Source organism: Prinia subflava, chromosome 9, assembly GCF_021018805.1.
Source record: "Prinia subflava isolate CZ2003 ecotype Zambia chromosome 9, Cam_Psub_1.2, whole genome shotgun sequence".
Taxonomy (NCBI): Eukaryota; Metazoa; Chordata; class Aves; order Passeriformes; family Cisticolidae; genus Prinia; species Prinia subflava.
This window is the reverse complement of record NC_086255.1, coordinates 13360143-13384332: the sequence shown is the minus strand read 5'-3', so window position 1 is coordinate 13384332 and position 24190 is coordinate 13360143. Positions and strand designations below refer to the sequence as shown.

The 24190-nt window shown below is 58.4% G+C and overlaps 1 protein-coding gene across 2 annotated transcripts in view; it reads left to right on the top strand.

Moving 5' to 3' along the window:
• Positions 1–203: 203 nt before the first annotated feature.
• Positions 204–24190, top strand: part of KCNIP2 (potassium voltage-gated channel interacting protein 2) — a 43965-nt gene continuing 19978 nt past the window's right edge. The window contains exon 1 of one of the 2 annotated variants that reach the window (XM_063405466.1): positions 204–550. In XM_063405466.1, coding sequence (XP_063261536.1) covers positions 478–550 — 73 coding nt within the window. In that variant the 5' untranslated portion in view covers positions 204–477. The remainder of the gene's footprint in view (positions 551–24190) is intronic. The other variant, XM_063405468.1, reaches the window with a different exon arrangement.

Sequence of the window (24190 nt, the reverse complement as noted above, 5' to 3'; positions counted from 1 at the left end):
CCTCCTGCCCGACACCTTCTCTACCTCTGTCCCCTTCTCCGTCCCTGCGCGGTGCCAGATGCCCGAGTCGCTCCCGAACCGCCGGAGAGCGCACCTCGGTGCAGTCCGGAGCCGCTCCCTCCCTGCCTCTTCCCGGGAGCGCCCCCGCTCCCCGCCCCCCTCCCGTGCCTCAGTTTCCCCGCGGCGGCGGGGCCGGGCTGGCGGTTCCCGGGAAGAGGCGGGGAAGGACGAGAGGGAGGGGGCTGCCGTGCCCAGCCCCGGCGGCGGCGGGGACCGGGGCGGCTGCGCGCTCCTGCTGCCGTGCCGAGCCGAGCCGTGCCGAGCCGAGCTCCCGGCACCGGCGGCCCCTTGGCGCTGCCGCGCTGAGCGGCGCGGGCGGCGGGGCGGGGGGAGGCGGCGGCCGCGGGCAGCCCCTGCCCGCCGGCGCAGCCCGTGCGCCCCGTCGCCGTTCCCCCCGCCGCTCAGCGGGGCACGAAGATGCGGAGCAAGGGCAGGAAGGAGAGCCTGTCCGACTCCCGCGACCTGGACGGCTCCTACGACCAGCTGACGGGTGAGTGCCGCCGCGGGGAAGGTGCAGCAGCCACTCGGAGCACGGCGCCGGGCGGTCCCGGGCACCCGCTTCCAGCCCCGCTGAGCCCCGCTCCCTGCCCGCTCCGCTTCGCCGCACGCCTTGCTCGGGAGAGGGGGAACGGCCCGACCCTGGCGCTGGAGCAGGGGGACAGTCCCGGCCCCCGGGGGGAGGGTGCCCCGGAGGCGGTAGGGCTGGTCCCAGCGGGCAGAGGTTGTCCCAAGGCGAGGAAACGACCCTGGACGGGAGGTGGAATGCTTGGATAGGGTTTGGCCGCCCCCCAAGTTCGCACTCCCTCACTGTTACGCCCAAGCCCCTCGGGACACCAGGGTCTGGCGCTGGGCTCTCTCTGCCATGCCTTGGGCCCCTGCTGCACCTTGGGGTGGCACAGCAGCATCCCGGCCGCAGGTTCCCCAGGGAAGACAGGCTCACTCTGCCCAGAAAGACCCAGCAGCACCACGGTACCTGGTGTCTTCACCCATCACCCGGTGTCCCCTAGAGCATTCCGTGAGATGTCCTGCCCCTGGATGGGACAGCTGGACAGAGAGGATGAAGAAAACCCATTTGTGACCCTATTGTATTCCCCTTCATCATCTCATCCTTTCCCCCATCAGGAAATTGCCGAGCATCCCACGTCCCACAACATCTGTCCGTCCATCACACCTCATCTTCCACTGTCCGATAGGGAAGCAGCTGGGCTGGAGCTGGCAACACCCTCCTTCCCCACATGCTCCCCACAGATCAGGCCAAATCCTGTCCCCTTTCAGGGCCTCTGTCACAGCAGCTGTGAAATGGGGCAGCAGTTCCCACCTGCCCCCTGGGACCCACGATGGAGCTGAACCTTTCCTCAGCCAGTGGGGTTTGGTGTCCTCGTGCCACAGGCACTGCTGTGTGTGCACAGGCGGCTTCCCTGACTCCCCGTGTTGCTTTTCCTGCTGAAGTCTGGGGTGGATTTCAGGATTTGCTCTAGAATTTCAAATAGGTGCTGGTAGCAGAGCAGGACTCTGCCCTGCTTTCCTGAACAGCCCCACACATGGGAAACGCTGCTTACTGTCTACCCAAACGTGCTGTAGGGAAGATATTTTTGAGCTGTGTAGGAACTTGGAACCCACACACAACTTTTGGTTTCTCCGGTAACTTTAAAATGCCCATATGGATTTAAATCAAATGAAAGTTAAAAATAAATTCCAGTCTCTCCAAGACTGAGACCTTTTATGCCTGGGCTTACCTCTGAGCCAGCTGTGCAGCAAGAACCTGCGTGGAGTGGAGCTGTGCCACCATGCAAGTCCCTGCCGGCAGGGATGGGGCTTTGGGGAAGCCTTTGGAGAATAAGGCTGGAATATCTGCCCCATTTCCCAGAGCGGGAAACAGGCCCTGTAGGGCATGTCACTCATTTCCCATCACTGTCAAGTCAGTGACCTGCCAGGGCAGAGCCTGCAGTAGCACCACAGAGGAGAGGGAACTGGTCCCAGTGGCACTGATTTCCCTGTGCTGGCTGAATGCACTGAAGCTGATGCCCCTGTGGAGGGAATGTTGTCTTCCAGAAAGTGTGGAAGTGATGGAGGCAGGAGAGGGGATGCAACCTTAACTCTAGGGAGGGTTTAGTAGCTTGACCTCATGTCTTCTAATCTGGTCTGGGCTCTCCTGATACCCTGGAGATGTGGTGGGGAGTCAGGACCTCCTGCAGCAAAGCCCTGGGATGAAGCTGGTGGTGCCTGTGTGGGCTCAGTCTCTGTCTGCAGACAGGAGGGTTGCTGCTGGCACCTGCTGTTCGATAGCTCAGCTCTGCTTGGGTTTAAACATGAACAGTTTGGGGTGTTCCTGCAGCTTTAGAGACCCCCATCCATCAGAATGTGTCAGAGTTTAGAGGACATCTGCCATGCAAGAGCTGTTAACTGAGAGATTATGTCAGGTGAGGCATCAGCTCCAGTGATTGCTGGTGTGTACAGGGAGAGCAATCAGTCCTGCTGCCCCCTCATCACTGCCCAAAATCAGGGGTGAGAGCAGAGTGCTTCCCACCTGTGCATGCCCAGAGAAGGGGTAGCAACACCCATTCCCAGAAGGAGAGGGGCTAAGCAGGAAGAAGGACCCCCAGCCGTGCTCAGGGTAGAAACGCTCCGCAATGTCCACTCATTCTTAAATTTAAGAAGCTGTTGAAAATGCGGGTGCAGTGACAGTCCCCACTCCTTGCCTGGCTGCCCCGGCTGTGAGGGCACCTGTGTGTGTGTGTGAGAGGCCCGAGTGAATGAGAACAGCCGGCGTGTGAGCAGCGGGGAGAGCAGCAGCGCTCCCTGCGCCGGGGGAACGCGGGCAGGGGCCGGCCGGGATGGATCCCGGCTGTGCCGACCCTGCTGTGCCGGCATGGGGCACGGGCAGCAAGCAGCTGTGCCTGCCTGGCTGCTGCGCCACGGCTGGGCACACACCTGGGTGCTAAGGAGAGAAATGTTCAGGTCACACCACTAGGAAATTAAACCGGTCCATTTCTGGGATATTTAGATGATGCTAGCGAGAAATAAAAGCCATCCATAAATTACATTATTCCTCCAGCCTCTAATGGCATGAGCGATTAGTGTGCAAGCAGAGCCCAGAGCCAGTGTCTCAGGACTGCTCTGGCCATGGCTCTCCATGCAGAAGAAATGGGAATCCAGAGCCACTCTGTCCCGGGAAGCGCAGGTATGGCATCCCCGACCCTGAATGCTGGCAGTGTGAGAGGTGAGTGAGCTTGGAGGAGGGTTTCTCTCCCACTTGATGCTCCCTAGAGCTGTGTGGGCATCAGGGCTGCCCCAGCTCCAGATCTGGAGCACAGGTGGCCTGGGACTTGTCTTACTCCACTGAACAAACCCCTCCCAGCCATGCTGTATCCTGTGAGCGGGACAGCATGTGCCAGCACAGGGTCAATATCTAGGCTGTCTGGGGTGGGGCAAAGCCCCTAACTGCCTTTTGGAAAAATGAGGGCTTTATCTCCAGGGCTGTTGAGCCCCCCCAAAAGGGCTAGGAGGCCCACTTTTCACCCTTGCTTTTTCCCTCCAGTTGTCATGATCTGGGGACTCGGGCAACCGCTTTGCTCCACCCCAAAGGCAGCCGCAGCGTTTGCAGGGTTGAGCAATTGCTATAGAGATCATCTGCAGAGCTTTGGGATCCTCCTGTCTCCAGAGGCACAGCTGATGGATGGGGACTCCCCAACTCCTAGCACTTTAGCAGCCCACCCCGTGAGATGAAAGCCTTATGCAGCAGCGCAGCGGCAGCGCAGCAGCTGGCTGAGCTCTCCTCCCTACCTCGAGAGAGCATGTTTCAGAGATATTTCTCCCCATGGCAGTAAGAAAGGAGAGGTGGAGCCAAGCTGTCCCCCACAGACACATCAGAGGGAGAACAGGCCAGTCGGGTCAGTAGGAGAACAATGGCAGCAGGGTTCCAGTCCCTGCCATGGGATAAAGCTGAAGAGCTGTGTCCTGGCAATGCTGCAGGAAGGTCCCAGGTGATGGGCAGGTCTAGGGCTGTGCAGGGGCTTGTTCTGCTGCCGATAGACCCAGCAGCTTCATCGTGTCTGCTCACAGCCCGTGATCAGCCAGGTGGGGGGAACATCTCCACCAGCTTGCCATAGCGTAGGACTTCCATCTGCATAGGGGATCATTTATTTCCCAGAGTGTGGAGGAGGTGTCAGTGCTAGCCTGTCCCAAATAATAGTGTGTGTAGGGGGAAGCACTGGGATCTGCAGCTGGAGGATGGAGTGACAGGGTCATTGGGTGGGAGCAAGAGCATGAGCAGGCAGGGGTAGCAACAGCCTGGCTGCAAGTGTGCATGGTGGGTTGTGTGAGGTGCCTGTGTGCTGGAGGGATCCCAAGGAGGGGGACTGGCATGGAGACTGTGCCCAAGACCAACTTGCCCACGTTCAGAACAAAGATCCTTCTCTTGCCCAGTTGCTTCCTCGAGAACAGCCCTGGGTGCACAGCCCTCTCCTTATGGGTCTGGCAGGGCCAGCTACCTGCATCCCTCTGGTTTCTGCCAGGCATGGGTTGTCCTCTCCTCCTAGCAGCAGCCCCCAGGAGGGGTGACACCCAGCAGTGTCCTTCCCTTGGGTGTCTGACCCATAGGAACTGTGTGTTGCCCATCCCCCTGCTCCCTCGCTAACCTGCCTTCTCTCCTGCTGCTGCCCCACGCAACCTCCCTCTGCTTGCCACTTCTGCTCCTGCAGCCTGGCAGTGAGGCTGGGCTGGAAGCCACACTGACCCTTAAGCCAGGTCCCTAAGCTCCCAGGAGGTCCTCTGTCAGGGTGGGCTACTGTAGGGAAGGGTCTTCCCCTCGTGTGCCAGGGTTAGGGGCTCCCATGGGTCATCTCTGTGCCAAAGCGCCTTGCCCTCAATGGCTGCTGCACCTTCCTGGGGTGATGGGACTGTTGCCTCACTCTGCCTCATCTCTGTCTGCTATCTCCCTCCTTCTGGCATCTGTACCCTCTTCCTCTTCCCTCTTTGCTGTCCTGGCTTGTCTGCAGTCCTCTGATTCTGATGACTTCTCTCTCATGGGTGTTGTGGCATTGCCGAGACCCTGACGGTCCCTGGTGGAAGAAATGCTGCTCCTAACCACACTGGGGCAAGGAGCATGTGAGTGATGCTGCCAGGTACCACTGCTCACAGGCAGGTTGGATTTCACATGTGGACAGGCTGGGGCTGAGGTTTTGGCAGCCGCTGCTGCATCCCTGCAAGCAAAGGCAGGTTGGAGTCCATTGGGGATTGGTGGCACAGGATTAATTGACAGGAAGTGGATTTGGTTGGGCTGGTTAAACGGCAGATCTCTACAGATGCTGATGCATAATTCATGGATTGTCAAAACTTTGGCCAAGGGATACAGCTCCTGCTGCACAGGGGTGGCCATGCACAGGCTCTTTCACCATCTCTGTGTCTGGGGCATAGAGTTTTTCCTCACTGTTTGCCATATTACAACTGGAAAAGTTATCTCGACTCAGTGGTGCTGTTCTCGTGTTGTGCTGGAACCAGTTGCCCTCAGAGCTTTGGGAGCCAGGACATGAGGAGGTTTGGTCCCTGGAGCAAGCTCTGGTTTCTTCCAGCTGTTTTGGGTCCATATGTCCCAGCTGGACCTGAGCCTCATGCATTAACTTTCCAGACATCAGTGGGTCGCGCCAGCCCTGAAGTACAGGAGAGACCCCGTTCATGGAGCTGCCTCTGCCTCACTCCTCATTAGTGATGTTTTCATTAGGGGAAGTGGTTTGATTTTGTTTAAGCCAAATTGCTGTGCTCGGGAGATGATAAATCCATCTGCTGGCAAATCGCTCTCCTGCCGCCGGGATGGATCCCAGCCCTGCTCTCTAATCATGTGGCAGATAAATGAGCCTTCAGTGAAACAAATCTCCCTGTCGTACCTTGCCTTGGGGGGGCTGAGCTGGGTGGTCTGATGCCACGGTGAGGGGTCTGGCTTGAGGTGGGTACTCACAACCCTTCACTAACACTGTAGAACTCTGAGTGTGGTTATTGCTGAGCAAGCAAACTGCTGGGGTTGTTGCGAGCAGCTTCTGTGGGAGCAAAGGGGCAGAGGAGTCCCTTTCCATGGGGCAGGGTCTGTGGATGAGTGAAGGGTTCATGTTCAACCCACTGTCCATGCCAGAGTGCTCTGCTGGCAGCTGGGGCTGGGTGCATGCCATGCCATGGGGGTGAGTAGCAGGATCGGGGTACGAGTGACCCTGCTCCCAGCAATACCCCCCTTTGGGGGCTTTGCAAATGTTCTGTGGCAGCTGGGCTGGCTGAGTGGAGGCTCTTACTGCCGTCCTCCTGCCTCCGAGTTGCTGTGGCTCTGGCTGCTTCTGGCTGTTTCTGGCTGTTAAGTAAATTTGTCTTCCTCTTCAAATGAAAACGGGTGGTGCAGCCCCCGGGGAGCAGTGAGAGTAATTAGCTTGTTTGGAGACGGAGCCCTGCAGGAGGGGAGCTGGGGGCAGGATACTGCTGCTTTCAGCAGGAGGTGACAGAGATGGGGGACGTCGAGGGCTGCCACCTTCACTGCCTCCGAACTTGGGCTTCCTTGGATGCTTCCCCTGTGGTCCAGGCAGGGCAGGTCACCTATGGACACTCCTGGGCAGGGAAGGCAGTCACTGCCATTGACATGCACTTCTGTGTCCATGCCTTGTGTCCCTCTCCAGCCCCAAAGGCTCAGCTCCATCAGGTTCCAGATGACTCCAGCCCCATTTTGGCAGGAAACACTCTGCTTCTGAACCTGTTGGGTTGGAGATCCCTTCTGTTTAGGGAGCTGGCACCTTTCCCAGCACTAGGCTGGTGTTGGCATTGCTGCTGGAGGCTCTGGGCAAGAAGGTCAAAATCCCCTCCATGCTGCTCCTGCTCACTCCACCTGGGGACATGGGGGGCCTTGAGACCCTGAGGTCTGTGGGACATACGAGCAGGAGCGCCACTCTGAGCATGCATGATGATACAATTCCTGCACCAGCTTCATCTGCAGTGAGTGTTTTAGGGGCTGTGCCCTGTGCAGGTGGGGGCCCTGCACACCCCTGCGTGCAGACAAACCTAATCCACGCTCCACTTAGCCCTGGGCTGTACCTGGAACAGGCAGATGGCTTTGTCTGGGTGGAAGGGAGGTGTGGGGTCTGACTGCTCACAGAGGGGTCCATCAGGGACCATGCTGCAGCAGCAACAGTGCCTGGATGTAGGCAGGGAATACTCAGAGCCACAAGGGGCTGGCAGTGGAGAGGGACAGCTTCACCTGCAGTCCCTCTCCAGGGAGAGGTCAGGGACAATGATGGAGTGACTAACTCAGCAGGTGTGGTGGTGGCACAAATCTGCTGCTTTAGCTCTGCCCTGCAGAGACTTGGGAACTGGATTAAATTGGACTCTGATCTGTCCTGTTGTCCCCATGAGACACATCCCATGGCAGTGACATTCCTGCTGGGAGGGGAGGGGCATGGCAGTCTGAAGCAGAGGCAGGCTTCTTGGCAAGATATTACCATGAGAGACTGGCATGACCCTGTCACTGAGCTGCTGTGGGGCAGAGAGTGGGACCCTACTCCTGGCTTCAGGCACTGACCCCAGCAGCAGAGCAGGGATGCACCAAATCCCTCACCTGTCCTCTTCCCATTACCAACCACACATTTGGACATCAAAAAGTGCTTTTTAGGGATGGTGTATCATTGGTGATGGTCTGGCCAGGATGAGAGCCTTGCCCCAGATGGGGAAGATGTAGCCCTGTGGGATGCAGGGAGGCACCAGAAAACTCTCACACCCATTGGGAGCCAGGTCAGGAGCCAGGGAAGAGCCATCCATCTGCTTTCACCAGTTACTGCAGCCTGTGCAGTTGTGGTGAGGTGAAATGAGAACTGGCCTGCTCACTAACGAGATTAGACGGGTAAGCCATTGCTCCTGGCCCTTTTGGTTAATTGCTTCTTCCTAGATTGAATTTTATAAAATTGCATTGCTTACAGAAAGCCCCTGAATGGGTTTAAAGGCAATAATCCACCCGGCCCTCTGTCACTGCAAGGGCCCTCCTGGGGCTACTTGGCAGTGGGTTGTTGAAGTCCCTGGTGTATCTCCACATGTCTCTGGTGTCCCCAGGAGGTGGCTGGCAGCACTGGTCCTTGACAGGTCCTGATTTATTCCAGGAGGGAATATGCATTAATTTTTAATGGTGTGATTTAGTGAGGTCTCCAGAGGTGAGGGAGAAGGGACTGGGTCAGATGCCAGGCTCTGTACTGCAGCCCATGTGACAGGTCCCTTTTGCCCCCACACTGCTGCCTCAAGGGCCATGGTGGGCAGCTGCCTATCCTGCTGGACTCCTAGGGGCATGCTGGATTTGGGTGGTTCAGGGATGGGCTACAGCACCCCCAGCCCTGGTTGCACTTGCCTGAGGTCTTGTCTGACCCTGGAGCAGGGAGGGACAGCTGCTGGTGCCACGTTCTGGGGTCACAGCACAGGTGGAAAAGGGTGTGGGGCTTGGGCAGCACAGTAAGAGATGTTATAATATGCTGTGTTTATGACTGATCCCAGCATCTCTTGGAGACATCTCAGCCCTCTCCTGAGTGGTGGGATCTGCCCCTACATACCTCTGTATTTCCCCCTCACTCTGCTTCTAGCTGTTGATCTTCTGAGCCCGTTCCCAGCCCTCTGCTGCTCATGCTGACCCAAACAAATTTCCCCTGGAGCCCGCCCTCCCTGCTTGCTTCCCCTCCGTCGTGCAAAGTGAGTCACTCCCAGGCACCAGGAATCATTCATGTCATTTCCCCCTTTGCCGCAAAGTCATTAATGCGAGTGGAATAATTTGTTGCATAACGGAGAGGATCAGCGGGAGCGCTGCTCTGGCAAGCAATTCCTGGCCCTGGCCACCACTGCCTGGCGACAGGGATGGGATCCTGCCGGTCCCACGGCTGCACCGTGCTGGCAGCAATGGGGTCAGGTCCCTGAGGCATTATTCCAAGAGCCAAGTCTTGCCTGAATCCCAGCCTGGGGGATGGACCTGTATGTCATGGCCTTGGTGTCTGCACACCTTCACACAGATCCTCTGAAAGGGACATGTTCCAACTCCCCCACAGTGACACAGGCAAGAAGTGTCCCCTGTATTGATCAGGGTGTGTATTGTGGCACCCTTTGTTCTGGCCACATCCCTGCGTCCTACCCGCTCCAGCTCCTCTGAGCTCCCCAAGTTGTGGGTGTCACAAGAGCTTCCCACTGGCAGCCAAATGCCTCCTGACTTCTTGCTCCAGAACTGGGGACCCAAAAGTGTCCCAGCAAAGGTGCAGACAGCTCTGGAACCACTCCCAGTGAGTTCCCAGCTGGCCAATTTTGGTGCAAACCCAAGCACAGCTGTCAGTCTCTCCCGGGGGCCTTGCAGCCTCCCAAGTAGAGGACTTGCCACCCCACCAGCAAAGGTGGGTGCTGAGAGCCTGTGCTGGAGTGATGCTCACTGTGATTGTGGTAGATCCAGTGTCTCGCCTGCATACTGAGTGGGAGAAGGGCAAGGAACAGTGCTTTAGGTGATAAGAGGCATTGTGGAGACTGCTCCCCCTCCCCAGGGTTAATTTCCTTCTATGCCACGCTTGGCCAGGCATTAATTTAAAGATGCTGTAATGGGAGAGGGAGAGCATAAGAGGACTGGGCTGAGGGCAGGAGGACTGAACTAAGGGAAGGGACGTGGCTGGGGCTGGGGGCTGCACAGGTCTGATGATGCAGGATGGGCAGGAGGTGCCGTGCACTCCTCAAGACTGAGCCGCTCTGATATGTCCCAGCTGCCACTGGGATGGCAGCCAGGGTACCCTCCAACAGGGAACATGGGAGTGAAGCTTTCCCCTCCTCAGGGAGAGGTGCTGGTGGCTGGGGGACAGGGCTGTGAGCTGCTTGTTTGCAGTGTGGCTGTGAGGAGTGTTCCACCCGTCTGTGCCTTGTGTGAGGCACAAGTTCAACCCCCAGCCTGGAGTAACCCAGCAATCGGGCAATGTACGGGGCCAGGGGGTGTAGGGGGGAAGGAGCAGGCAGAGCCCCTTTGGGGTGGCATGTCCCAGCTGGGATTTAGTGCCCTTGGCTCAGCTGGGCAGCAAGTCCCTTGGTGCAGGGGGCTGCCCTGAAGCAGAGAGGGGAAGAAGGAGATGGTGTTTAATATTTCCAAGTGACTCACTGAAAACCTGCTGTTCCTTGGGACTGGTCATCCCCAGCATCCCACAGGAAGGGCTGGGATCAGGGCCACCCCAGTGCAGTGTAAGCTGGCGGGAGAGGCTCTTTTGGGACCACACCCATGGAGGCAAAGGAGCCTTTTCTCCTCCTCCATCCCTCACAGACTCGAGACTTTAGAGTCTCACCTCTGCCTCGGACCACAGTGCCGGGACAGGCACGTGAGTCCCAAGGGATTGTGGTGTCACCCCAGCCCTGCACCATCCTGTGCCTCCCTCAGCACTTTGTTTTCTCAGCTGCCCTGCTGTAATTACAACCTGCTGCCACTCTCTGGATAAAACATCTTCTCTTTTATCACTGCTTAATTAAATAACTGTGGGGAAATTAGGGGCTGGTAACCCCTTGTTTGCTAGCATAACAACCCAGTGGCACTGAGGAGGTCTCCTGGGGCTGGCAGAGGAGCTGGATGGGGATGGCTGTGCCCTGGCCTGGGCAACACGGCTGAACATGGGGCACCTGCATGCCCTTGGGAGGGATGAGGTGCTGACTTTTTTGTTCATGGGCACAGGATCTCTGGCACAGATGTTTCCAGGCCAGCCCGGAGGAAGTGCCCTGGATGTGACCACTGACACCCTGTCTGTAATTCTCCCCTCAGTTTGGAGCCTTGCCCGCTACCAGGCTAGGAGGAGCATAGGGGCAGGGTGCCTGCTGCCAGGCCAGCCACCTCTGCCCACAATTAGCTGGTGCTAATGAGTGTTCCTGGCAGCTGCTGCCAGGTCAGTGATCTCTGGTAGAGTATCTGCCAGGCTATCCCCCTGTGAGACCAGACACATGAGTCCCACTCCCTGCTCAGCAGAACCTCCTCAGTTGTGCTGCTGGTCCTCAATGCAGACGTGGCTCCCTCTGCTCAGTCTCCATCCCTTCCCTCCTCCCTCTGCTGTCTCTCTGCCTTTACCCCTTCCCCTGGAGGCTGGGCCCAGTTGGGGCACTGTCACTGATGCACATCCAGGTGCTGCCCCTGTGTCTTTCTGCTCTGGGTGCTCCTTTCTCCCCATCACAGCCACCCCACAAGTGGTTGTAGCAGTGGGAATGGAGTCTGTTATGACAGCCTCAGGAGCAGGATATGGCCCTGTGTGCTGGTTTTGCACCTGAAACCGTCACACCCTGTTTAAAAACTGGGGCAGTAGAGTACTCCCCTGGGCACTGCTCATTCTGCTATGATGGATCAGGGATGAGATGTACAATGTGTCTGACTGGAGTAGACTGGGAAATGAATGCCCCTCACTGTGAACTGCCCTGGCTCTTGGGGTCCTGGCATGGAAACCATCAGTCTGGTGATGGAGCAGTTTTAGAGGCACTCCAGGTCTTTGTGGCAGGATGTTGCAGGGAGACGAGGTCCGTGATGATGTAGGGGTTGTGTACAGGTGATGTGGAAGCATGGGATGAGCTGCAGGCTCAGGGTAGCTCTCCTCGTGGTGTGCTGCCCTTCCTTACAGCCTGTCCTCCTGCCTGCCCTGGATTTGCAGCTCCAGACTCGATTTGCACAGATCAAAGCCCTGGGCTATCTCTCATCTTGGCTTACCTGGGTCCCGCCTGCCCCCGGCCCGGAATGCGGGGGAGGTTTGGAGGTAATCCTTGCAGACGGGATGCTGCTGGCTAATTATAGCTGAACCTCTCACTTTGTGGGAACCACGGCAAATTGTCCCTCGAGCCCTGGCAGCAATGGTACAAATCTTCTGCTAATTAGACTTGAAAGTCCTCCCGTGAGCTCAGACACAGGATGGATATTTGATTATTAACATATTTATTTCTGAATCTCTCAGCAGGTCTTGCACTGGGAGGCTGTACTCCCCCTCCATAATTGCCAGGCACATTTATTCCTATCAAGAGTGCCTTGGGGCTCCAGGGAGGGGGGTGTTGTTCAGGTCTGTATGCTAATTTTTGGGATTGTCTCATTAAGGTGTGTAGAAGAAAACTTGCTGATGCTGAGAAGGTCTTAGGCAGGAACAAGGCCCTTGGGCTCTGCCCTGTGTTTCCCACCAGCCCCTCTCCCAGATGGGATACTCCTGACCCTCCTGCCCAAGTGGGAACCCAGGGATCTCTTCCCATGTGCTCCCAAGCACAGTAGATCCCAGCAGTGGGCAAGCAGAAGAGGGATGAGAACGACCCAGTGGTGCAGAGCTGGTGCTGGGCACCACAGCCCAACACAAAGCTGCCGGCCATGGCACCTCCAGGGAGAGCATCCCTCCCTCCAGTGGAGGCAGACAAACTGCAATGGAAACGCTGTCTCTGAAAAAACTGAAAATAGCTTTCCTGTCCCTAAAATGTCAGTTTTAAAAGGCAGTCTCTGGGGGCCCCCTGGGCTGGCAGTCAGCTGAGAGGGTGCCCTGGAGATGTTGAGTGGGCGGCCCTGCTGCCCCATGGGGCAGAGAGCACAGCAGGGTGGAAGGCTGAGCCACCACTCAGGGTACAGGTGGAGAGAGGTACAGTGCTGGCATGGGAGGCCATTAGCCTGGCCTTGGGGATGGGCAGTGCCTTGGCTTGAGTCTGGAGAAGGGCGCAGGAGGGCCGGGGCTTTTGGAAGGGCAGCACTGACCTGGTGTGTCTGCCCTGCCCTGAGCCCCCCAGGTCCATCCAACCACCTCTCCAGGGGCTTCAGGCTGGTGCCACGGTGCTGTTGGTGTGGGGGCTCCGTGGGCTTGGCGAGGAGCCGTGGGTCAGGACCTCAGCCCATCTCCAGCCCCACTTTGCTCTCCCTTCCTGCCTTGTTGCTGTGTCTCCCTGAGCCGAGGGCATGCGCCTCATTACAGCTCTGGAGTTATTAATAGCAGCAAGCACTCTCGGTGCCTTCAAGCCAAGTCCACTTTGGGGGAGATTCCTGCCATTTGAAGCATATTTCCCCTCCAGGCACCTTATCTCCCTCTCCCAGCTGTGCAGCCAGCGTGTGCAGGAGCCCCTGGATAAGCGGTGGTGCTAATAGCCGCTGTCACTCAGCGCAGCAGTGTCCCCCTGGGTGACAGAGGGTGTCCTGCTCCCTGGCCCACAAGCAGCCCTGAGCTGCCTGAACACGTGGGATCCGAGGTCGTGTCCCAGCCTGTTCCCACTGTGCTTCCTCCTGTCACCCTGCCGAGACAGATCTGTTGGTGGCCAAGCGAGCGCTGATTGCAAGGAAATGAGCCTAGTGCCACCTCCCATTTACTGCAGCCCAACCTGTGTGTGATTGCATGGAGCTCGTTAATTTGTCACCATCACTGTGGCTTGGTGTGGGGTGGTGAGGGTGGCAAAGCTGCAGAGATGCTGAGGACTGTGTCCTCTCCTGGAGCAGGTTTGGGAGCAGGACTGACATCACGTGTGACCAGGCTGAGTTTTTTCCCATCTTCTCAATTCAGGAGACCCTGGTGATGATTAGAGTGGGCTCAGGAACAGGGCTGGGGGTGGAAATCCCTGCTGATTTTCATGAGGTGCCATGGGCAAGGGGCAAGGTGGGCATCTGAGGGGCAGAGTGGCTGGTTTGGGATAAGGAGATGCTGTGTCTGTGTTGTGCCCCAGTGTGAGCTGTGCGTCCCCATACAGCTAAGTGCACACTTGTGAAGGCCATGCTTTTTGGAGCTCCTGAGGGCTGTACTGCCTCACTGCCTGATGTATCCTGGGTGCCCCCAACACTGCTGTGCTTTTCCTATACAACAAGCTGTGAAATGCCCCTAGATGGTCCAGGCAGGTTATGGTTGTACTTGCTTACAGCTGCTGTCTCAATGTGCCAGCCCAATAACCAAGGCTGGATTCAGCTCCTGGCTTTTTCCCTTCCCTGTGCTTCTGTTTCCCTGCAGCTGTTGGTGCAGTTCTCTGCCCTCCTACTGCAGGACATGGACACGCTCGAGGTGCACCCCAGGAGCCCGGGTGGGGGCTGATGCAGCCGTTCCCCCAACTTTGTCCTCTCCTACCCGCCGCTTCTATCCTGTTCATGGGGCCAATGAATTATTCATGCCCTGGCAGGCGGGGGTGTGTCTGTGGCCGCCCGTGTGATGCCAAGGGGGCCGACATGCCGCCGAGCACAGAGAGCTTTTCTATGTAAATACTTAAAATATTTAGCAGAACTGATGAAAAAGATTCAGCTTGGGAGCATTCAGTGTCTCAGTGTAATCTGGATGTCTGAGGGCCATCACGAGGGTTCTGGAGGTGACGGACACGGCAGGGTGGACCCTGTGGGGCTCTGATTTTCATCTTGCACCCAGGTTGGTGGTGGAGTTTGTCTGTCTAGCCACCCATCCGTTGGGTCTTTGTGCTTGTCTCTACTATCAGATGGTGGGGGTGCCCCATCCTTTCCCTGCATTGCAGGGGTGCTTTGGCATGTGCTCAGCCCTGCTGTGGTGCCACAGAGCCAGGCTGCTGCCCCACCACCTGCTGCCTGCCAGCTGCTGGCAGGTGAGTGCTGCAGGACCAGCACACAGCGTTGGGCTGGGTTCTTTCCCTGGCAGTGCCTTCCTGAGCAGACAGATCGTGTCACATGCATTTTTTAGCAAGATCCACCAGCTGAGAACGAGCTGAGCTGTCGTGGCACGTTTGTGATCAAAGCCAGACGTGCCCTGGCAGCCCTGGGGAGAGTGGCCCTGCGTGCCATTCCTCCTGTCACACGGCCAATTTACCAGGCACGGCAGGTTGGGTTCCAGCAGTGCCACAGGCTGCCCCTGCATTCCTGACTGTACCAGGATGACCAGCGCCCTCCTGCCTACTGTGCTTCAGTGATTCCTGACCCCAGCAGCTAAGGATGGGTGCAGTTGTGATGCAGAGCTGTTGATGGCATTTTGCTTCATGCACAGTTCTACATCCCAAAAACTGTGCCTTCTGCTGGGAGTCAGAGTGAGGTGGGTTTGCTGGCAGCAAAGTTTGGGGTAGGAAAGGGTTTGTGCTTGTCCTGGGATGTGTTTTAGGCCAGGTTTACAAGGGAGCCAGCAGATGTAAAGGATGCGGGGAGTTGTGGCCAGCTCTATTTGGGAAAGCACATGGAGCCAGCTGGCTGTGACAATGCAGGGCTGCCCTGCGAGGCAGCCTGGGCTGCTGGCAGCTTTTCCTTGGCCTTTGTAAGCTCGTCCTTTCATGGATGCTCTCTGAGCCTTGGCAAGGTAGGAGCTGTGTGCTGGCCCATGATCTGTATGTACATCGCAGGGCCCAGCCGCGGGGTGTGTGGCCAAAGGCAGGAGGGGCTCAGGGTTAGAGCACACAGCGCCTCCCAGGCTCTGTCCTGCCCCGAGCCTCACTCCTCCTCCGTGCTGGATGTGCCCCTGGGGTGGCTGCCCGCGGTGGGAGCCTGCGGAGTGCCCGTGCAGCGCGGCTCTGTTGTGTGTTTCCCTCTGCAAGCGCAGCAGAGCCCTCGGGCTGCACTTCGCTGTGACAGCACATCCCATGTCAGACCCGCTGCAAATCCTGACTGCTAATAGCTATGCAAATTACCTCATTAGCTGCCTTATTTATTTTCTGTGCCATCACGTTTTCAGCACTTCCCCCAGACCCGGAGGCTGCGGTTTCCCCGGGCTGGGAGGAGGCAGGAGCAGAGCAGCAGCACGCAGGGCTGGCTGGGCTGAGCCTTCCTCTGCTGGTGGCAGAGGTATTGAGATCCCACGGAGCCACACACCCAGATGTGGTGTATCTGGAACCAGAAGCTCGTGGCTTCAGCTCATGCTGAAGAGATCCCTGCTGCTGGGATGTCCACCTCCTTCTACCTCATTGTGTCCTGGCTCTGGGGTGAGCCTTGCTGAGCTCTCCCTCCAGCCAGGACCTGCTCTGTCCCTGCCAAGCAACCGTGGGTCTGGCATTGCTGGGATGTGTATGCCCTCCATCCTCCCCAAAAGGTGAGTTTGAATTATTTAGAGAGAACAGAGCATTTGCTCAGCTGCTGTGGACCTGAGTGGTAGGCTGAGGCTTGGCACAGGGTCGAAGGATGTCCTGCATCCTTCCCACTCTGATTATACTTCCTTGGTAATGGAAATTTTCCTCCTTCCCACCCTGATTGTCCTTCTATTGTTAATGGAAATAGCTCCCATCCTGACAGCCCTTCCTCCCTGAGAGAAATGTTGTCATCTGCTTTCTGCCAGCCACAGGATGACTCCAGAGAGCCCACAGATGCCCTGGCCAAGGTGGCCCTGGGCTGAGGCCCTTCTCTGGTGTTGTCCCTGAGGGTGTAGCCCAGGTTGAAATGCTTTGAAGCCCAGGCACCATCCAGGGCTGGCACAGGCAGGAACAGACTCTGACCACCAACCCAGCGTGGTTCCCCTTGGTGATGTGCATGTTGCAGGGCACCCCTACCCATGCTGGATGTGCCTGCAAGGACTGCTCTTTCCTGGCTGCATTTTCTAGGGGTGTTTGTGTCCATGACATCCATGCCAGCGAATCAGGCTTTGCATGGGCACCGGGGGACCCACATACTGGTGTGATGACTGGTATAAAGACCTTGATTCAGCCATGGGCTTGTCAGTGCCATGCTGAGCTGCAAGCATTATGTCTTCTCCCCCCATCCCCTTCTGTTTATCTTTTATTTCCTTCCTTCTCTTGGCGGCTGTGCTAATGAATATTTCATGGCCAGGAACCAGCGTGAATTCCCCCGGCAGCTCCCTGCACTCCCTCGGCAGGTACCACCAGTAGTCGGTGGCTTAGGAAGGATGTATCTGCCAGGAAGCCGTCTCGGGAGGAGAGGACCTGGATAGGAAAGGAAGCAGTGGCTCTGGTGTGGAGAGATGTGTCGTGTCCCCCTCCTCGGCGGTGTTGTCAGTGTCTCTTCAGTGACTTCCAAGGGACTGCCAGCAGACAGTGGTGGCCGCGTGTCCGTGGTGGCCGCACAGCCTTTATGGTTCCCGTGCATCCTCTCACACGCGTGCAGGGCCCGCTCCGACACAACAACACGTGTCCTCTGCTGTCCCCCGTGTGCCATCAGCTGCCACAGCCGTCTGAACGAGCCGTGTCCCCGGCTCACCTCCCGCCGCTCCGCTGCACTGTACCCGGGCTCCTCTCAGCGTCGGGCAGCGGCAGCGCGGCCGCACGGAGCGGGCCGGGGAGCGCGGGCAGGGGAGCGCGGGCAGCCCCGGTCCCCAGCGGGGCTTCACAGGCGCCTCGCTGGCCTGGACTGCTGTCCCGGCTCCTGTGCTTCCAGGCTGGAGCTGTCCCAGCACAGTCAGCAGGCAGGCATGGAACCGGGGCAGGGAAGTGCAGGACAGTGCTGGGCTTCAGTCTCACTGAATTTGCCCTTTGTCCCCTAAGCTAGGCTGCTTCCCGGTGCAGACTTGGCATGGGGAGGTGAGGGCAGTATCTCCCTTTGCCAGGGTCAAAGCACAGGGGGGAGCATGTGCTGGAGCTGGAGACAGAGCCTGGAGCCTCCTTCCCATTGCTGCAGCTCCAGCAGGACCGTGTCCCCTTTGAGTGCCCAGCAAATGCTCTGGGGACACGGGCTGACTCTAGGTACCTTTCTGTGAGATGACGCCCTTTGCCCCACAGAGGGGCACTGAGGTGAATGGAGCTCAGCTGGGGCTGCAGCTGGGGCAGGGGCTGGGGAACCACTGTCCTCCTTCAGCAGGGAGCAGGTCTGGGAGAACCACAGGCTGGGTTGGGGGGCAGGAGGCTGGCAGGATGCACCCCGCAGTGGCACCCGTAGGTGGATGTGACCCAGGTGGGGTCTTTAGCAAGAAAAGTTGTGTAAGGGTGGGATTAACAGCCCTGACTTGTGGCTTGGTTTCGATTTGTGCTGAATTCCTGCTCAGCTTTCCAGGGAGGAGCAGGGTCAGTGACCAGGGTGGCCAACATCTGCTGATCTGGAAGGGACAGGAGATCCCCTGTCCTGCATGACCGTCATGACCAGGGTGAACAGGATGGCACTTGCATGTCTCACCTGCCCGGGACATGCTGGGATGGAACAACTTTCCCTGTCAGATGGAAACTGGCTGCCAAGGAGCTGGATGGTAGGGTTTGGGATGGATCTGCGAACTTTGTTTGCTGTCACGTACTGTGGGCTCTGGCACCCTCCTGTGGCTGTTCTGTCGCCTGTCCTGTATCCCGCGGGCCTTTGGGGTGCTGCAGCTGCCTTGGGCTGATTTGTGCTGGCTGGAAGTCACCCGTAGCATTGGTGGCTTTGTGCATTTGGAGGATCTGGCCTTGTATCACACAGTTCACGGGACCTGATCACTGCAAGAAACTGTCCCAATGTGTTTGCACAGCTCCTGGATACTGTAGACAGGGATGAGGGTCCTAAACCCCAGACCTGTCCCCTGAAGGTGGCAGGAGTGGACTGGGCATTGCTGGTTACCCATATCTCTGAACTTTCAGTGGGGGCAAGTGGTTCACAGGGGTAGATTCGGTCAAGGTGTTGCATTCACAGATTGTCTCTACATCTGTGTCTTTGTCTGCTGAGCTGCCCAATCTGCCTTAGCTGGCCTGGACTGGCCCCTTCCCCTTGCGAGGCTGATGTCCCTTGCAGCCCTTCCCTGGCCTGGGGCTTTGTGGATGCATTATTAAAGGTTTGCAATTCCCTGCTGTGCCGTGTGTTGTGCTTTGTTTAGGATCTCTCCAAAGCTGGCTCAGCCATGCAGTGGCCAGTGCAGCAGCCCCTGCTGCGGGTCCCCCTCAGCCTGGGACACTGTCATGCTGTGGTGTGGAGACACTGTTGGGCAGCTGCCCCCCCTTTTACAGTGCCATAGCCTGTGTAAGACAGGGGGGTCGGATGGAGGGGCTTGGTTTGGAGGGGATAGACCTTTTTGGGGGAGCAGGAGATGGGGTTCCCCTATGTCAACCCCAGTACAGGGTTGGTGGGAAGTGGTGGTGCTCTTGCCTCTTCCCTTTGGGCTCCTTCTTGAGGTATTGGTAGGGACTGGACAGTCTGGCTGTTCTGGTTGTATCATGGCTCCACCCTCTTTTCCAACCCTGAGGGAACAGAAGCTGTAATTTCCATCAGGTCCCTTCTTGTTCACTTCCTTCCCTATTAATAAGAGATGAGATTTATGAGATTATAGAGCCTAGGTGGATTCAGAACTGATAGAATCCTGCTGCTGTGGGGTGTGAATGCACTGTAGAGATGGAATACAGCTGGGAAAATGGTACTAGGGGAAGGAATATTGTGTTGAGTCTGCACAGACTGTCTCAGGCTGGCTCTGGGAGCAGGGAAATCCCACTGCCACCACACTCCACACAGTCTGTCTTCTGGCTCTGACATACTGTGCAAGTTAGCAACTTGCTGCCAGGCTGAGCTTTGGAGCAAGCATCTCTTAGCCTGGGTGGTCTCAGAGTCTGACTCCTTCCTATCCTTGCATCCATCCTTGTCTCCTCCCCTGTGTGGAGCCAGCAGAAGTGGATGCCTGGAGATGCAGGACACTTGCAGTGATGAAGGAGTGATGCCAGGGGATGCAGGATGCTCGCAACACTTGATTGTGGGAGTGGATGGCTGATGCTCAAGGATGCAGGATGCTCTCGGTGCCGGCTTCCCTCCGGAAGGAGCATCCTCGCCTGCTCTGGAGAGAGGCGGCCCTGGGATGCAGCGGTGCCTCATTGGTCAGCGGGACCTGTGGAGTCTGCGGGTTGCCATACCAACCTGCCTCTGGTTCCCGGCCAGCCGGGGCGTGAATTGCCGGGTCGAGCCGGTGCCAAGGGGCGGATCAGGAGCCAGGGGCAACCCGAGGCTCTGCCAGCCAGGGAGCGTCCATCCGCTCCTGCCGGAGGGACCACTGGGCTCCCCGGCACCTCGCATCCCCCTGACGCTGCTCCCCGCCGCTCCCCGCAACTTCGCGGCACGGAGGGGGCCGGCGTGCGGGCACGGCCCCGCGGGGGTAGCCCGGCCATCTCGCTCCCTCTCCGCGGTGGGCTTTCGTGAGCCCGAGCCCCGGGAGGGGCACCGCCGCTTAGCCCTCTGTCCCACCCGCACCGGAGCATCCCCGCGCAAAAGTTCCCGCTGCCCGCCGCCGGGAGCGGGGCCGGCGGTGCCGCGCTGCCGGCGCTGCCGCTGCCCGCCCGCCGGGCCGCGCCGGGCGCCCATGCCCGCAGGCTCGCTCCGGGCAGCGAGGTTCAGTCCTCCCCCGGGCATCGCCCGCCGCTCGGAGGAGCCGGGGGGCTGCTTGGCGGCCGGGAGGGGTGCGGCTGGGTCTCTCCCCAGCGCTGGGAGCTGGAGCCATGAGCCACTGCCAGCAGCGCTGCAAGAGGCAGCTGGGCCGGGTGATCCGCTTCTTCTACCAGTTTGTCACCGGGACTCTCTCCCAAGGTAGGTGCCGCCCTGGGGGACACGGGATCTCTGTTCTGTGAGAGGGGATGTCTGTCTGGTGAGCTCTGTGGGATTATTTGGGGAGGGGAGAAATGCTGTTTGGGTGCTGAGTGCTGCAGCCTCTGGTGGAGGGGTTGCACTGAGCTCCGTATGGAGCAAAGCTGAAGATGGTTCCAGGAGGCAGCAAAAGCCCCTGAAGGCCCCATGTGGACCTGGGGTGAGGGAAATGTTTTGTTTGGGGAGGGAACTTATGCAAAGTGGAGCATGAAAGAACTGCTGCACAAATAAATTGCAGCTGGTCTGACGGTTCCTGATATGTCAAGGAATCTGCCTCCTCTAGGGCTGGAGCCATGCCTCCATCTAGCTGGACAAAGCAGCCCTGGGTGAGCCCCTTGAGCCAAGGCAGAGACACACCCTGGTGCCTGCATCTACCGGTGCTTTTGTCCTGGGATGCTTGGTCCTGGGGACAGAGCTGCATGCTGTGTGCCCCTGGTTTGCTGTCACTGCCATGGCAGGACCCTCACCCTTGTGCCAGCCCTTGCACTGCCCTGCCAGCTGCCCAGAACCCCCTCTTCTGGGTGTGAACCCAGAACCACCTCCTCAACCCCGTGGGCGCATCTCGGGGTGGTCGACATGCGCCTGTGTGTGCTGGGACTCTGGGTGCCCCGCTCCCAGCCCTGTCCTTGTGTCCCTGTGCAGGGACAAAGTTGACATCCCCATGGCCTTGCCCTGCTGAGGAGCCCTGGGCTGCCCCTCTGGGCCCCAACAGAGCTGGGAGGGGACGCACCTGAGTGCAGGGAAAGCCTTGTCAGGCCAATGTGGCAGCGTCACGCCTCAGAGCAGGGCTGGCACTCGCACTGCTTTTGCCAGGACTCAGCCTGCCTGGAAAACCCCTCCCAGGTTCTGTCCCCTCCTTGCCTGGGGAAACCCCTGGGTCTCCACAGCCTGTGCCTGTCCTTGGGGCCAGAGAAATGCGGGGATAGCGTGGAGATGAACTTGGCACAGCCCTGGAGGCTGGGATGTGGGAGCAATATTTGACCTGTGAGCCATGCCCAGCTGGCTTGTTGCCTTCCTGCCCACAGGGACCTGAGCCTGAGGTGGAGACTCCTGGTCAAAGCAGGGGACAGTCCCCCAGGCCCAGCAGCACGCCGGGCTCTGGAGGCTGGGTGTGCTGCAGGCAGTGCCAGGTCCATCCCCGCTAGCCGGCTCCGTTGGGCACCAGCCAACTTGCCCAGAGTGGAGGGGGCAGAGGATGAGTCAGCTGAGTCCAGCCCAGGGCCAGAGGGGCAGAGCTGCAGGTGATGGAGCAAAGAGGGAGTGGGACCTCAGGATGCTCCCCCAACCCCACCACCTGCAAGGACGTCCTGCAGGTCCCTCTCCCAGTGCCCTGGGCTTTGCAGCTGGGTACTATGGCATTGGGACTGCAGCAGGTGACCCCTGGGACTGGGGCTCTGGAGTGACCATGTGTGGTGCTGAGCAGGACCAGGGGCTTTCCCTACAGCCCTGCAGGGTGTGCATGGGATTGGGATGGGCACAGAGGGTGGTTGGCCATGGAGCACAACTACCCTCACCGTCTTCCTGGTGTCCTCCCAAGCTCTGAGACAAGCCAAAGTGGAGTGAAACCCAAAGCCGGGCAGCTCTGAGTTGGGTGTGGGTTGTGGGGCTTGCACAGCCTTCTCCCCTCTGTAGCTCTCCTCCTCCCAGCTGCTGCTCCAATCCTTGGGTCACCAAGATGCTGACCCCTCTCTGGCTGTTATCCTACCACATCATTCCCTTCTGGGGGGCAGTGACTCCCTGATCCTCCTGCATGGATGAAGGAGGTCCTCTGGAGCTCACTGCAGAAGGCACTGGGTCTCTGACCCCTGGGGCAAGGGGGGCCCTGGCTGGGTGCCCTGGGGAGTTGGCCAAGGACAGGTCGCCAGAGAGGGCAAAGAGAAATGACTCAATCAATTAACCAGATTAAAACTGTGACTTCACCTCCCAAAAATAGTGTCTCACCAATATTTTAATGTGCTTATTAATAATCTGCTCGCGCTCTGATTAGCAGCAAGGTAATAAGGGATCAGCTTTAACCTAAATTTAACTCTCCCTAATGGATGATGGCCCCGAGAACCAAAAAAAAAGGAGAAATTCCTATCCATCAGGCTGGCCCCCCGACAGGTCAGGAGCACCCAAGGGACCTGGGCAGCAGCTGCCCAGCTGTGCCCAGAGACATCACCTCATTGTGGCCCAGCAGGTCCTATGGCACATTTTGTGGAAGTGGTGCCCTAACGCCCTGCTGCACTGGGTGAAGAGCATTTGAGGGGTAGCCACAGGGGTGGCTCTCAAGGAGGGCAGATCCTGGCCACAGTCAAGGTGCATGGTCCCCTCCTGAAGTGACAGGTCCCTTGACGATGGATGATTGTCCTGCTCTATCCCGCAGTGGGTGACAGGTCCCCATCCCCAGCTGCTGGTGGTGCTGGGATGATGGAGACAGGGACCAGCTACCTGGCTACCTGATTGCTCCGGGTGTGCTTGTGGCGTGCTGTGTGCATGCACCTGCTTTTTGGGCAAGAAACCCCACTCCAGGGGTTATTTATACACTACCCAGCAGGTGGCTGGCAGGGTGTTTAAATTTAGCAGTGTGGCAGGGCTGTGCTGCAGGCAACACTGGAGAGCCAGGGCGGGGGTGGCTGGTGGGGGATATTTCATGGCTGTTAGTGTCACAGCCCAAACGGGGACAGGCAGCACGGACTCAGTGCCAGCCTGGCCTGCCTGGTCCTGGGGCAGTGTTACAGGGCCTGCTGCTCTCCCCAGTGCGGAGACACAGGCACATGCCAGGGCCACTTTGACATCCTGTCCTGTGTCACCTTTGCATCCTCAGAGCCCTTGATCTTGGGGGAAAGGGAGGGAGGGAGGGAGGGAGGGAGGGAGGGAGGGAGGAGGGGAGGGACAGGTTGGGATGCTTGGATTCTGCTCCCTGTGGCCACAACCCCTGGCTGTGGGTGCAGGGTAGGGATGGGACATCTTGTATGCAAAGAGGATTTGGAATGAAACTCTTGGGTGCGGTGTCTTCCTCAGCTGTATGCCCCACGGGCAGCAGATAGGGCCAAGCACTGTGCAGGGACCAGAAGTGTCTCAGGCGTGGGTGCAGCTAATCCAGCATGGTTTGGGATCTGTGAGTCAGTGTGCCCAACCCCACAGTGGCACTGTCTAAATGCACCTGGCATCACAGAGCAGGGACCAGGCTGGTTGGCTCTGACTCCAGGCTGAGAAAAGTGGAAAAACATCCCTGGGGAGATGCTGTTGTGGGACACAGGGAACATGATGTCAGACCCAGCTCTCCAGGATGGCAGAACTGCAGAGACACCTTTCTTCAAGGCCTCGTGTCTGGAGCAAGGACAGACCTGGGCACCAGCAGAGATCCTGGCAGCATTGTTCCCTAGGGAGCCCTGTTTCCAGGACTCCCAGCTTCACTTGTGGTGTGGCAGCAAGGGGCTGAGCCCTGAGGATCCCAAGTTCATCAGGGAACTCAGAGCAGCCCTTGGGCTGCGGTGATACCCTGCTGGCCCCATGGCACTGAGACACAGCCACATGTGCAATGAGCCCATCTGTTCTTTGCCCCCTGCCTCCTTCTCCTGGCTGATGGTGCCACTCTCCCCCCGGGCCAGGAGGGTTATTTTTAACTGTTTGCCATGTGCTGTCTGAGCACAATTAAGGTAATTGGTTTGGGAGCCTGGCTCTCACACAACGCTCCCAATTACCTGCCTGCCTGCCCGTGCGGCCCCCCGCCTCCCTGCCCGC